Source organism: Aythya fuligula, chromosome 15 (assembly GCF_009819795.1).
Source record: "Aythya fuligula isolate bAytFul2 chromosome 15, bAytFul2.pri, whole genome shotgun sequence".
In the NCBI taxonomy this organism is placed as follows: Eukaryota; Metazoa; Chordata; class Aves; order Anseriformes; family Anatidae; genus Aythya; species Aythya fuligula.
Window position 1 is genome coordinate 1,526,519 of NC_045573.1, and position 13,211 is coordinate 1,539,729.

The 13,211-nt window shown below is 51.9% G+C and overlaps 1 protein-coding gene across 1 annotated transcript; it reads right to left on the reverse strand.

Annotated features, from left to right (window-relative positions):
* Nucleotides 1-74: 74 nt before the first annotated feature.
* NPW (neuropeptide W) lies at nt 75-13,172 on the reverse strand. Its single transcript, XM_032197738.1, has 3 exons — nt 13,127-13,172; nt 1,741-2,324; nt 75-481 (listed from the first exon to the last, which is right to left on the reverse strand). Exons 1-3 carry the CDS (start codon nt 13,170-13,172, stop codon nt 446-448), a joined length of 666 nt encoding a protein of 221 aa, XP_032053629.1. The 3' UTR covers nt 75-445.
* Between the last annotated feature and the right edge of the window lie 39 nt (nt 13,173-13,211).

The window sequence follows — 13,211 nt, forward strand, 5'->3', positions numbered from 1 at the left end:
AAAATAAAATAAAATAAAATAAAATAAAATAAAATAAAATAAAATAAAATAAAATAAATGCACCATGAAACACATTTCCTTTGATCGATTCTCATTTTAATGAGGGCAGGTTCCTAGGAAGCAAACAGTACATGTTTGTGTCATATTGCAAACAAGCCAGTACAGAAATCTAAAAAAAATAAACAAAATAAATATTTTCCCTGTTTATTTCTCCCCAAGTTTATAGCACTAAGTTGACCTGAAAACAAGATGAATTTACCACTGTGTCTGGACAGTGGGCAAGAAAAATCAGACTTTTTTTTGAATGCAACCGTCTGTATGGTTTCGGAGAGGTCAGAGACCCGGAGGGCCGCCGATGAAACTCCTCCTCACCAGCCACGGAAACAGTCCCCACCTCGGGCAGCCAGTGCTCCTCCGGCGCCCGGAGCATCCCTGCTGGGACCTTTCAGCGGAGCAGAGCCACGTCTTCCATCGGGAGAGGCTGAAAGAAGAAAAGGATCCCATGTTATTACACGGTGATGACCCAGGACATCCAGCTGTGGCCCCATCACCCAGCTCTGCCCAGTGCCCACGTGGATATTTCCTCTCCATACAGTGCTTAAAACCATTCAGGACGTGGGCTCAGACCTTCCCCACGGTCACTGCAGACCCTTTCTGTTCCCACAACAGACCGTGCACACAAATCACGCCCCACGGCTCAAGCACCCATTATAAACACCCAGGAGGCTTGGTGCAAAGCTCTCGTGGAGGTTCTGCTGTGGAATCAGAGCGCTGCACCCCCGCCACGACACAGGCTCTGTCCGTGCTTCCAGCCAGGCTGCCCGAGGGACCTGCATAGCACGGGCTGAGCTGACCTGCCTGGGCTTTCCCCAAAAGATAAAAATCCCAGATTGCCTCCAAAAAATGAAGGCGGGGGGTGTGGATGGGAATAAGGCTGCATGTCTCGGGGCTGATCCAACATCTAAAAGCATCCCTGGATTTCAGCCGGATGTTGGCTCCTGCTTTACATAGGGGAAAAGAGATTTAATGTTTGGACACGGCCCCAAAACAGTCCCACGCAGCTTGGCCGAGTGGGGAGAGGGCAGGGAGAGGGGTCCTGCAGAGGGGTGATGCTGGGAGCTCCTCAGCACCTCCAGCACCACAAACACCCCGGCATGGCACTGACAGCTCGCTCCTTGCAGGGTGCAGGTTTGGGATACCCCAAACACAGGCACAGAAATCCCCCAGCTCCTTTTTCTGCCCCTAGACCCAGGTGCAGCCCCTCCGAACGCATCTCACCGGGAGGAAGCCTGGCTGCTCCATCCTGCTGGGACCTCATGGTGCAAGTTTCAAAATACAGCAGAGACTTTTGCAAACTCCCTCGATCCAGAGCCGGGGCTGGAACCCCCCCCCAGGGCACGGGCTGTCCCGTGGGGTCCCGGCTCCCCTCGCTCCCCTGCCTGGGCACCCCCCAGGCGCAGGGGGCATCTCCCCGCAGCCCAGCCATGCCATGGGGTCTTTGCTCAGGTTATTCTCCCACTGTGCATCCCCCCCCGATGCCTGCACGGTGGGAGACGGCAGCAAGCCTCCCGCACCCAGCCCCCCGGCGGCACCCCTCCAGCCCCCCAGGGTGCCGCAGGGGGATGGCAGCAAGGCTCCCGCACCCCAAAAGCCACCTCCCCGGCTCGGTGCGGCGGGACATCCCCTCGCCTTTTGTCCCCGCGGTCCCCCCCGGAGCCCTGCCGTCGGGTCCCGCTTTACCTGAGCTCCGCGGGCTGCGGGCGGCGGCCGGGCGGGGGCCGGCCGGGGTCCCCCCCAGCCCCAACCCCTCCGGAGCAGGCGTTGCAGGAGGCGGCCGGGACCGGGATGCGACAGCGGCGGCGGCGGCGGCGGGGGGGCGGGCGGCGGGGAGCCCCCGTCGGGGCGTCCCGGGGGCTGGGGGGCGGCGGGCGCGGGACCCCCGGGGCGGCGGGGGGGTTCGGGCGGCAGCTCCCGGCGCCAGAGGTACGGGGAGCGGCGGACCCCCATGAGCAGCCCCGAGGCTCGCCCCACCGTGTGGTACCGGGGGCTGGCGACGTGCTTGTACCAAGCGCCGGCCGGCGGGGCCGCCGGCAGCATCAGCCCCAGCAGCACCAGGGCCCCCCAGGCGCCCCCCGACAGCCGCCCCCTCGCCATCGCTGCGGGCAGGAGGCGTCCCCCCCGCCGCCGCCGCCCCTGCCCCGGGTGCCCCAGCGAAGGCAGCCCCGCGCCCGAGCCCCGCCGCTTTATAACGCCGCCGGGAGGGGCACCCCACAGCTCCGCCCCGCAGCCCCCCACCGCCCCTCGGACCTCCCCCCCCGCCGCCCCTCGGCATCCCCTCCCTTAGCCCTCAGCATCCCTCCCAGCCGGCAGCATCCCCCCGCCGCCCCGAGCATCCCCCCCCCGCCGCCGCCTCCTGCATCCTCTGCACCGTCCCGAGCATCCCCGAGCCCCTGGGCAGCCCCCTCCCGGCCCCAAGCAGCCTCCCGCAGCCCTGCGCCACCCCTGCAGCCCCACAAAGCTCTCTGAAGCTCAGCATCCACCCCCCCCAGACCCCCAGGACCTGCCCGACAGCAGTAGGTTCAGTGCTGGAGGAAGAGAGAGGTTTCAAACCGACCGCAAGTGAGGACCCCCCAGAGGGGATCTGTGCCCCCCACCTCACTGCCCAGAGAGGGACGAGCTGCGAGGCACAGGAACGTGCCCTGGGGGAACTGTAAGCGTGAAGAAACTGGTGGTTTTCAGCAAAATCCTTTCTGAGCAGGGTACTTCCCAGTGCCTCTGAACTTGCCTCGGTGCAGGGCAAAATTAGACTGCCAAAGAGGTGCAAAGCAGTGGGAAGAGAGAAGACACCGTGCCTGTGCTGGGGGCTCTGGGGGCTGCTGTGCTCGTGTACAGCACATGCCCCTACAAATGCTACCCGGAGGATCAGTCTGCTCTTGGTCCCTTGCCATCACAGCTGAAAACAGCCAAGTGCCTGCCTCCCTTCCCGAACAGCTCCTTCGGTGAGGAACTCTGTTCTTCCACCTCTTCTTTAGGGAAAAAGGTGACCTGGGAGGGTAACACCTGATTCCCATGGGATGCCTGCCAGCTTGTGCTCCCCTCCCTGAAGCCTTCACACTCCAGAGAAATGACAGGACCCAACATATTCAGCCCCTTCCAATGGTCCTCTGGTGCCACTTGTTACCCACATTAAACGTGAGTGTTTTAGGGTTCAGTAACCCCAATCCTGCAGCCTCCTGCAGTGTGTTGCCTGGATGGAAACCTTGCAACCACACCATGTTTTTTCTGTAGGTATTTTGGAGAGATGCAAGGAGCCGTTTGCTCTGCTCCTTTGTGCGATTCAGCAGCTGCAGTGAGCTGGAGCAAGCAGCCCCTCGCGCTTTCTCCTGCAGCAAAGTGTTCAGAGCTGCTTGCAGTGGATCTGTCAGTGCTGCTCCTCCTCCTCTTTGGCAGCTCAGCTCTTCTTACGGGTTGTAACCACCAGTTTTGCCCTTTCAGTCAGCTGACTTTTCCCCCCAGATTCCCTGATAAAACCAAGTAGGTCATACTGAGGCTCATTGGTGAGCAATTCCAGTTCCTCTTGCTTACTGAGTTTATTACCCAATTTCTTGGCATAATACCCTGCACTATGACTAAATCATTTCTGTTCTTCAGGCCGCACGGTAACTTGATTAATTTTGTTCTCAGCATCTTGCATGCTCCTGTGTGCCCATTTCACCTCTCCGTGTTGTTATTTTAGCGTGTTCCCATGTGGGCAGCCTGCTGCCCGCCGTCGGGCTCCCTCTGAAGCAGCATCCATCCTGCCCCTCTGCTCGGGGATGCCGAGCAAAATTGCAAAGCAGCATTGAGACACGGGGAAGTGTAAATGGGTCAGCACAAAGCCTCGCGATTTTCCTGTTCGGGAAAGGTGAGGAGGCAGTGAAATTCCTGGATGCTCTGAAGGGGATTTTGGCCTCTTCCCGAGCTGAGTGCAAGAAGTCACGTGCGTGCAGAGCCGAAAACATTTTTGTTATTGATCCAGATGAGGAGAGTCGAATTCAGCCATGGCGCAACTTCTTGGAAGCACCCAGGTTTACCATAAGGACGGAGCCGGGCTTCCATCTTCCACTGAGCAGATCTCTGATGGACAGGCTATTTTTGTCACGCTTTGAGTGCTCTGGAAATTATGAATGGCCTCACCACTTCCATGTTTCAAGAGCCATTAATGAAGGGCATCAGTACAGCACACAGACAATCACATCGCATCCCTGGTCACCAAACCCCAGTTCACGATGGGACACACGCGCTATCAGCTTTATTTCACTCAATAAAAAGCCATTATACCTCCTCTCGCCCCGAGAGCAGTGTCAGTTCTGAACAACCCAGTGCTGGGCTCTGGAAAAGGCAGAGACTTGTCTCCAACCCTGCCCCAGTTCCAAACCGAGCCGGCAGCTCAGCAGCTTGTGTTTGGCTGCATCAACGTACAAACGTGGGCTCAAGCTTCCTACCAGGAGTGGAAGATTTTTGCATTCCTAGAGCTCTGCCTGAAGTGTCTTTTCTGTGTATTTTTGGCATAACTTGAATAACTTGTCATGCTGATAAACCCTCCGGGAGCTAAATTGAACCCTTTCCTCCCCATGCACCAAACGACCCATGCGCAGCACCTCGAGATACTCCGAGACGGTGCTTGAAGGCTCCAGCTCCCTAGCACAGTGCACACTTCCCTTCCCAAGTATTTTTAAATATCTTTGGAGCAAAACAGCTGAGCAGCAATTCGTCTTCAATTTCTATTCTGTGTAACCCTACCCCCCTCACAGAACTGATGTTTCTGCAGACGCCATAAGCACGCCCGTGGACACATCGATCATGCTGTGCTGCTCCGAGGGGGCCTTCGTGCCAGAAACTCCTCAGATGAACAAAATCTTGATTCCTCTTGGCAGATAAAGAGCTTTTGAACAACGCCTGGCTCCTATGAAAGTTTAGTGCAGGCTCATCCAGGATTTCAGCCTTTTAGGTCACTTCTCTAAGCTGCGTGTGTTTGTTTTCACCTGAGTGGAGTCCAGCCCTCAAGTCCCTTCAAAAACCTCACATCTATGTTTTCACTTAATTAACGCAATTAGCCCCAGCACCACATTTGCCAACAACACGGAGACTGAGCCAAAACTTTGCTCAGCTTCCCCAGTCCTCAGGCAAACCCTCGATGAAGTTGTTCCAAACTTGTAGAGGTGATGGGGAGTGGGATCTAACCAGCTGGCTCTGCAGCTGGAAGGATCTAAGGCCTTTTTGCTGTATTTTGCAACAAAATGTGTCTTTCTGTGAGGGGAAGGCTCTGCTATAGGAAGGGCCCTGGCTCCTGCGCACTGCTCACTGCTCGGATTCTCCAGGAGCTGCCTCCTTTGTCTCCTGCACCATCTCCATCCACCACGGGGCTTGAGATGAGACGTCAGGGCATGAACCAGGGTTTCAGTCTGCAGAACTGGGGGCAAGAGGGGTGAGCAGCCCGAGGCGTCACGTCTTAACCCCCTGCAATAAAGCCAGCCGAGCTCTCCTGTCAGAGCCCTGCCTCTACCCAATTTAATGTGCCTTGTGCTCTCGCCTCCCACCACACACATTACCGCACCCATTCAGGATTTGTGGCTTTTGAGAATGATCTAAATGAATTTGATGTCCCAGAAAGAGGCACTTGAAAAATAAACCGGTGTGGTTTAATGATAGCATTTTCCACATTTTTATTATAATGACTCTGGTGTTTATTGGAAGGTTAGCAACTCATCCGAGCATGAAAACAAAGCAATTTAAGAGGCCAGCCCGGTGATGGGGCCTCTGCCACACTTGGCCATTACTGCTCATTCTGTATATGGCACTTTTTGGCCATTTGGCCTCTCCAGCATCTCCCTGTGGGAGTTCAGTGAGAGGCTGGAGGCAAGACCATTTTGGATGAGGAGACTCGTAGGTTGGTACAGAACCTGCCCTCCTCTGGCCGCACAGCACTCTGCAGAACCACAGCCCTCTCTTAGCTGCAGCCATCCTCTTTTTTCAGGCCTCACCTTGAATACTGCATGCAGCTCTGGCCTCCACAACATAAAAAGCCTGGTATGGTCCCTGCAAGCACCCAGAGGAGGGCAACAAGGCTGGTAAAGGGGCAGGAAGGGTCCCCAAGGCTGTGCCAAGCAGGGTGCTGCTGCAGAGGGTTGCCCTTTGCACGGGGTTTGAAGCTCAGGGAGTGAGACCTGGCACCGAAGGTCCCCCCTGTAGCAGGGAGCATGGTTTACACCCTTCATACCGGAGGACAGCAGCTGTGCCATGCTCTTTGTCTCCTCCTGCACGCCCCGGTGCCACGGCTCACCCTTCACCAACTTTCCCCAGCTCGTGCCACCGCTGCCTGCAGCGCTGCTCCAACCCCGAGCGACTGAAGGCTTCACGGCAAGGAGAAAATATTCCCACACGCGTGGCTCAGCGAACCCTGATGCCTTCCAGCAGCCAGCACACTGCTGAGCTCTCCCGGTGAATCAGAGCGAGCGTGTTTCGCCCGGCGGGGTGCCTGAGCCACTTAGCGAGTGGGACCCAGGCGGGCGCAGTCCCGCGGGCACCGCCACGACAGGCAGCCCAGGAATAACACCGTGTGCCATTGCCTCGCATCTAGAGTGAGTCCCGGTGCGATAAATTCAGATTAGGGAGCGATTCCTTTCACCGGTGATTCAGAACATGCTGATTAAATGCCACTTCTCTGTTCCTCTGAAGTAAAGCAACTGTGGCTGATACAAACAAATTACGATCTCAAACGGCGAGGCGAGAGGCACTTTGACTCCACCATAAAGCCTTTCATGTGTTTTGGTGGCTCTGAAGAGAGAGAGGAAGCAGTAAGTGGTGTTTCCTAACATTTCTGATCTTCCAAAGTGCACCAAATTAATTATTTTATTCCTAAGAAACGACTAATTCATCACTATTTTTAGGCTCGTGCACTATTTTAAGAGATTTTTCCAGGGTCCAATCACATGGAAGTTAAACAGCAAGCAGTGAAGTCTCCAAAGGATAATAAACTCTCTCAAATTACTTTGCTAATGGAACAAAGAGTACTGTGAATGTCACACACACCATAACAAAAGCGGTAGAAACCTTTACATGAAACAATGGATCCATTAGCACTAAATTTCAAAAAAATAAAATAAAAAGCCCGACCCAGAGTACTTTTGCATAGTTTCCTAGCGTTTGCCATTCCGAGCCAAATGAGCTTGTTTGTTCGCTCAGGCCCCGCAGCGGAGCCCACGGCAGGGCACGCAGTTCCTAATCACACACACACTCATAGCATCGATCACTTCGGATTCCAAAGCCCTTTATAGACAACAATTAAGCCCCACGGCACCCAGCTGAGTCAGTGGAATGAGCTCTGCTTAAAACTGAGGTACGGAGAGGGAACAGCTGAACTGCTGATCGGAGACAAAACCCGAGCGGAGGTGCAGCCCCGGGCCCCCTGCGCTGCCCATCACACCGGGCTAATTGGTCACTTCATAACGAAGCAGCCCAGCATCTCGCAGGCACGGGCACAGTCCCACACCTCCTACGTGACTCAGACACACGAACCTGGCCCCAATGGGCCACTGGTGTGGAGGGATGGGCTGTCAGAAAGGAGTGGATCACCACCCATCCAGGCCTCCGTTTGGCCTCTTTTGCCTCCAACCTCTGGCAGAGTATTAGGAGAGCCTCTAAACATCTCGAGGGCTGAAGCAATGCCATCACAGTGTGGTTTGGGCACGGCATAGCAGCACCAATGGATCATGATGAAAAAATCACAAGGATGTGCTATGACAATATTGCCTTAGAAAAGCAATAAGGAAGCAACAAAGACGAAAATACGAAAAGAAGGTAAAAGAGCAAGGGAAAAAAAAGATGACATCAAATGAATGTCTCTAAGGCAAGCAGATTTCTCAGCCCCCTCCATTCCATGATTCAGTCTTTCTCCTGGAAGTAATTTACAATAATGAAAGTGAGCTAATACCCAGATGTGTGAAGTGCAGCGTATATTTGGCTCTGATCTGAGGCATGTTTACTGTAAGGAGGAAGAGTTGTGAGATGAATCTTTCCTTTGACAGCTCTGAGATCTCTTAACCAAATCCCACACAACGCTGAAGTGCTCTCCTATTTTCCTGAAATTTAATTAGTTGAGGCTATATTGTACACACAATTATATGTGTGTAAGATAATTGGAGCAGAGGGCTCCAAGGCATATAGCTGAGAACAAAATTTGTCTTTAAGCAACTCTGCACAGGTGGAGTGTGTTTGGTTTGGCATGCGTGCTGCTGGATTAAGAGCTATATTTGTAAAACCTTCTGAGATATCAAAAAGGAGGCACATCAGCAGTCCTATTTCCGGGCCATCCTTACAAGTGGAATCAAATGTGCTACAACTGTGTTGCAATAAGAAGAAGCACGATGTCCTACACTGATGGCATGCAATTCTTAGTTATTTATGCAGTCCTTGTAGGTGTGAGATGGACGCCCCCAAAATCCAGCAACACACAGTAAAATGACATCTCTCAGAGCAGTCTGCTTGGCCGGGATGAGGAGCCAGGAGCCTTCTGAGCCTGCCCAATGTAAAAGGGGGATGCAAACACATCCCAGTCTGAAAAAGCACACCTAGACATCCAGGCATTTGCCAGGGCTGTCCAGGGGCCAGTGTCTGGGGCTGGGTCATGGCTCAGCTTCCTGAGCACCACTGAAGCCCCCGCACTGCCCGGTCCCGTGGCCCCACGAGCTCTGCTCCCAGTGCAATCACTGCGGGTAGGAGGCAGCTCGGCGCTGCCTTTGCTTTGCTTCTGTCCATTTACGTTAGCTGCCTTAATGTTATTTGAAAGCCGAGCTCTCCCGAGGCCCTCTTCCTGTTCTGGGAATTTGCACATTGGCTCTTCACCTTGAAAGCTTAATGCCGCTCCTTCCCCCCGCTGTTTCTTTGAATTCCCGTCGAGGTACTATGCTTTCTGTTAGCTGCACTTAGCGTGCTCTCATCCTCCAACATGCAGTTGCTAAAGAAAACCCTATCACTAGGCTAATGTTTACGAATGCCTTAAAATACAACTCTGCTTCCCAGCATGTACCTCTATTTATGCTTTAAGGATAGCTCCCCTCCCTGCTCATCCTCTCCCTCTTTAAGGAACCACCGCTTTTCAGAAAAGCTTGGAGCACTAAATTATGCTTTTTTCTCACATTTAGATTTTGGAGGAAAATTCCCTCGTGAAATCTGAAATCTTACAAAGTGCATCGTGCCTGTTGGCAAATGGAGAGGCTGAAGCCTTTGTGTGCCTCTGCAATTGAACTTCTGGAAAGAAAAACAAGCTTCCACTAAAATAGGTGAACAACCGGTGTGATTAATAATTGCAGGTTGGGATATTTTTTCAAATGTGGGAAAACAACAGGCCACCTTTCCTCCAGTCCCACAGATACAGTCGTTGGTATGTTTGATCCAAACCTGAGACTAAAAAATGGCCAAACCCCACTGACACATGCACACCTTGAAATGCTGCACAACTGGTTCCAGCCTGACAAGAGGGGATGTCTTGGAGGAAGGCAATGTGGTGTGCTTGGGACAAACAATGCTGACTTTATAATAGCATAAAATGATTAGAGAAATGCACTGGTCTCCAAAGACTGTAGACGTTCAGGGCTGTAAATTTAGGCCTGCCTTGAAGTGAGGAACCTGCACAGCTTGCAGCCCAGCTGGACAGAGGAGCCCGCTGTTGCCCCATGCTCATATAAAGCCCCAGCTTCCACCTCCAGGCCCTGTGGACGCAGAAGCCAGCACCCTGCAAGGGCAGGGTGGCTGCAGACCCTGCCCTGCTGCACTGCCAGGCACTGCTGGCTGCAGGACGAGGTGACAGCAGAGGCTGGACTGCTGCCTCTGGCATGATCCCGGACAAAGCAGAGGGAGAAACACAGACCCAGCTACCTCCTTTGCAGCTAAACAGAGTGCCTGAGACTTTAAAAAAATATATTAAGCTCTGAGAAAATCGTCACTTCTATCAGAAACTTTGTCAAATGAAAGTGCATCTCGCTACTATGCACTAAGTAGCTTCACTGCAAATGAACCGCATCCACCTCAAGCTGTGAGTGTGAAATTAATCTAAGGCGTAACCTTTAGCTCTACACTTTGGCAGTATTTTAGTGCTAAACTATAAATATTTGATCCGCTGCTCTTCTGAGTAAAATGGATTTGAAAAAATCTATGAAGAAAACTCATCTGCAGAGTTATCAATTATTCCAAAGTATATTTATTGCTGATTAAATGACTTGAAGAGTGTCTTTTTCTTCTGAGATTATCATGTAATATTTAGCAATTAAACATGGAGATTAACTACCACTAGCATCATTATTAACCCTTTATCTTGGGACGAAAACATTGCCATCTTGACAACACATAGAACTAAGTACCAACCAAGCAATGATACACTGAAGCCTAGTTAATTATATATGATATTTCTTTATAGTTTTGGGTCACATTTAGTGATGAGATCCAGACTCCATTTGCAATCCAGAGAGAAATAAAACAGCATCCTTAAGTCATCAGCGAAGAATGATTCAATCCATTGAAAGAGTATTATAAAAACCTCTTTGCACTGTGAAATAAATTAATCTACACCCGTGACTCACACACACTGGCAATATGATTTTTCAGAATGACGATGAGTTGAAAACCAACTTTGAAGAAAAGACTGAGTGTTGGCTTTTTAGCAATTCTTCGTTTGACTTGCTGAAGGTCCAGACATCGAGAAAGCAGCAGCATCTTCTGCAATGATACAGATAATTTTTTTCTTACATTTTACACCTGCGTACAGACCTAGCCATATTATAGCCACAGACAGCTGCAGTGTGCTGGACATCACACGGGGTTGTTCAGACTTGCTGTTTGGCAGTGTCATGGAGCAAGGACCGGAGGCAGAAGTTAAGGAGACCTAACCTCTGCTGAAGGCTGCATTGGCAGCGTGCCAGAAGCATGTGGACCAGGTTTGTTTTAATCATCAGATGGTTACTTGCAGAGGACAGTCTGGATCTGGCCTCCTAGCTTGCACTGGAAGGATTAACAACCCTACATGCTCTTTGTTCAAAATAAACTTCCTGGATCCACTTTAAAGTTGAGGACTTTGTGAGATTGCAAAGTCCGACTCGTAGAAAAAAATAAGAAGAAGAAGAAGAAGAATTTTGAGCTTGCATTGCTGATGGAAGTTTAGCTTCTCAGCAAACGGACACAAAACCATCAGCAATTCCCTCTCCAGACAGATTATAGTAACTATTATTGGAGAAGCAGAAAATGCCCCAGCTGACGAGTTGCCAGGACTGCTGCCTGCAAGCCACCGTGGCACCCTGGAAAAGAGTCAGGTGCTTCCTTTCACCGGGAACATCACACAGGCCACTGATGGGAAAAACATATTTGTAGGGCCACAGTTCGCAGGATTAGGTCCTCAGCACTCCGGGCCTGTGGGAAGCAGTGCCTCAGGTCTGCTCCTACCCAAAAAAATGAGACCCTTGGGTGAAATCTGTAAAGTACAAAGTCCGGTTCTGGCCAGCTGCTTTGTCACAATGTTCATTGTGATGAGTAATGTCACTTTTAAGGCTAATTATGCAGGTATATTTATTATCCTATGCTCAGCCATGGCACTGGGGTACTTGCGTAATTTCACAGACGAGTGACACTTAAGACAGCACATTACTGTCAGCAGCCTCCATCTCATTTCATGCTAATTGCTCTCCAAAATTGTGTGATGCAGTTTTGACACAAAAACATTTTCAACAGTATCATTAATTCAGAGGGGGGGGGGGGGGTACATTTCCTGAAGTAATTACAGCCAACATCCTCAGTCATTCCTAATTATTCAATACAGCCCCACCCAAACACACTTTAATGTTGATTACCAAAAAGACATGTATTATCTACTCTCTACTTTGAAGTGTGATAAATGGGTCTCTTGGGGAGAAAGTAAATATTACCTGTTGTATCCAGCAACCCCAGATATTGAATTACTTAGTTTATCTGTTTTCCAAAATACTTATCCAACCTATTACTTTATTTATTCTACTGCAGATGTTCTTAAATGCTGATGGTTTTGGACTAAATAACATCACGACACATTTTAACGAACTTGCGGTGGTTTTTGTCCTAAAATAATTGTTTATGCCTCACAGAAATGAAGACCCTCTTTTAACTCAAATGACAAGGAATTCAGTGAAAAGAAAGCAGATCTGAATGATGGAAGTGCTGCTTGTCCAGCCTTCCAGTTAGCAGCGTTGCGCAAGAGCAGGTCCTAAGAATTTGTGGTACATTTTAATGTGTGATTTAAAGTGGCTCGTTACCATTTCCCTTGCTAGAAAATTGACTTTATTTCGGGATGTTTTAAGAGTTATCATGTTGGGCCACCAAGCAATTTGAGCCACCACCATTGACCAGCTTCTCTGAGGCATGGCGTGTCCCGGAACCATTCCTCAGCCGCCCTCTAGCCCCAGCCCTGCGAGTCACGGGAGGAGGGCAGGAGGCCGGGGCCATTTTGTCACTTTTAGGGCAGTGGCAGCCCTTGACTCAGGGGCCAGGACCGCAGGGATGTTTGCTCATCGGGGTGACTCGGTGCCCGGCTGCTGACACAGGCGGTGATGTGGCAGAGCCAGCGCCTCACGCCACGGCCCTGGGCGTTTCTGGAGAGCTGTTCGGGCAGAACCAGCGGCTGAATCGCTGTGTTTGAGAGGGACCCGCGCTGATTTCTCACAAATTGAAAGCACAGCGACCCCGGATAGGTCTTTTTGTGGGAATCCAGGATAAAGAAAAGTTGGAGAACACTGTGAGGGTGCCCCGCGCTGTATACAAACAGCACAAACTCTGCTTTCCCAGCCGCCTGCCACAGGGACGCGGCCGCTCCCCGCGCTCCTGGGGCTCCCCCTCCCGGCTGCGGCACCGCCACAACCCCCGGCCCCGGAGCCGTGCCGGGAGCTGCGTTGGTGCGCGCAGTTATCATTTCCTATAGTGTTTCAGCTCCTTTTTTTAACGTTTTTCGCTTGTTTTTGTGGTGTTTTTGCGCCACTGACGCCTGATGCGTCACCGGCCGTGTGACAGGGCCCGGCTGAGGCCTCTCACGGCGCTGCCTCCGGCCGCGGGGAGCCGAGATCCCCGGTACCGCCGCGGAGCAGCGAGAGGCGGCTAGAGCGGACCTGTAAGGGCATGGCGAACCCGCCGCTCTGCCTTCCCTCTCTATGGTCAGA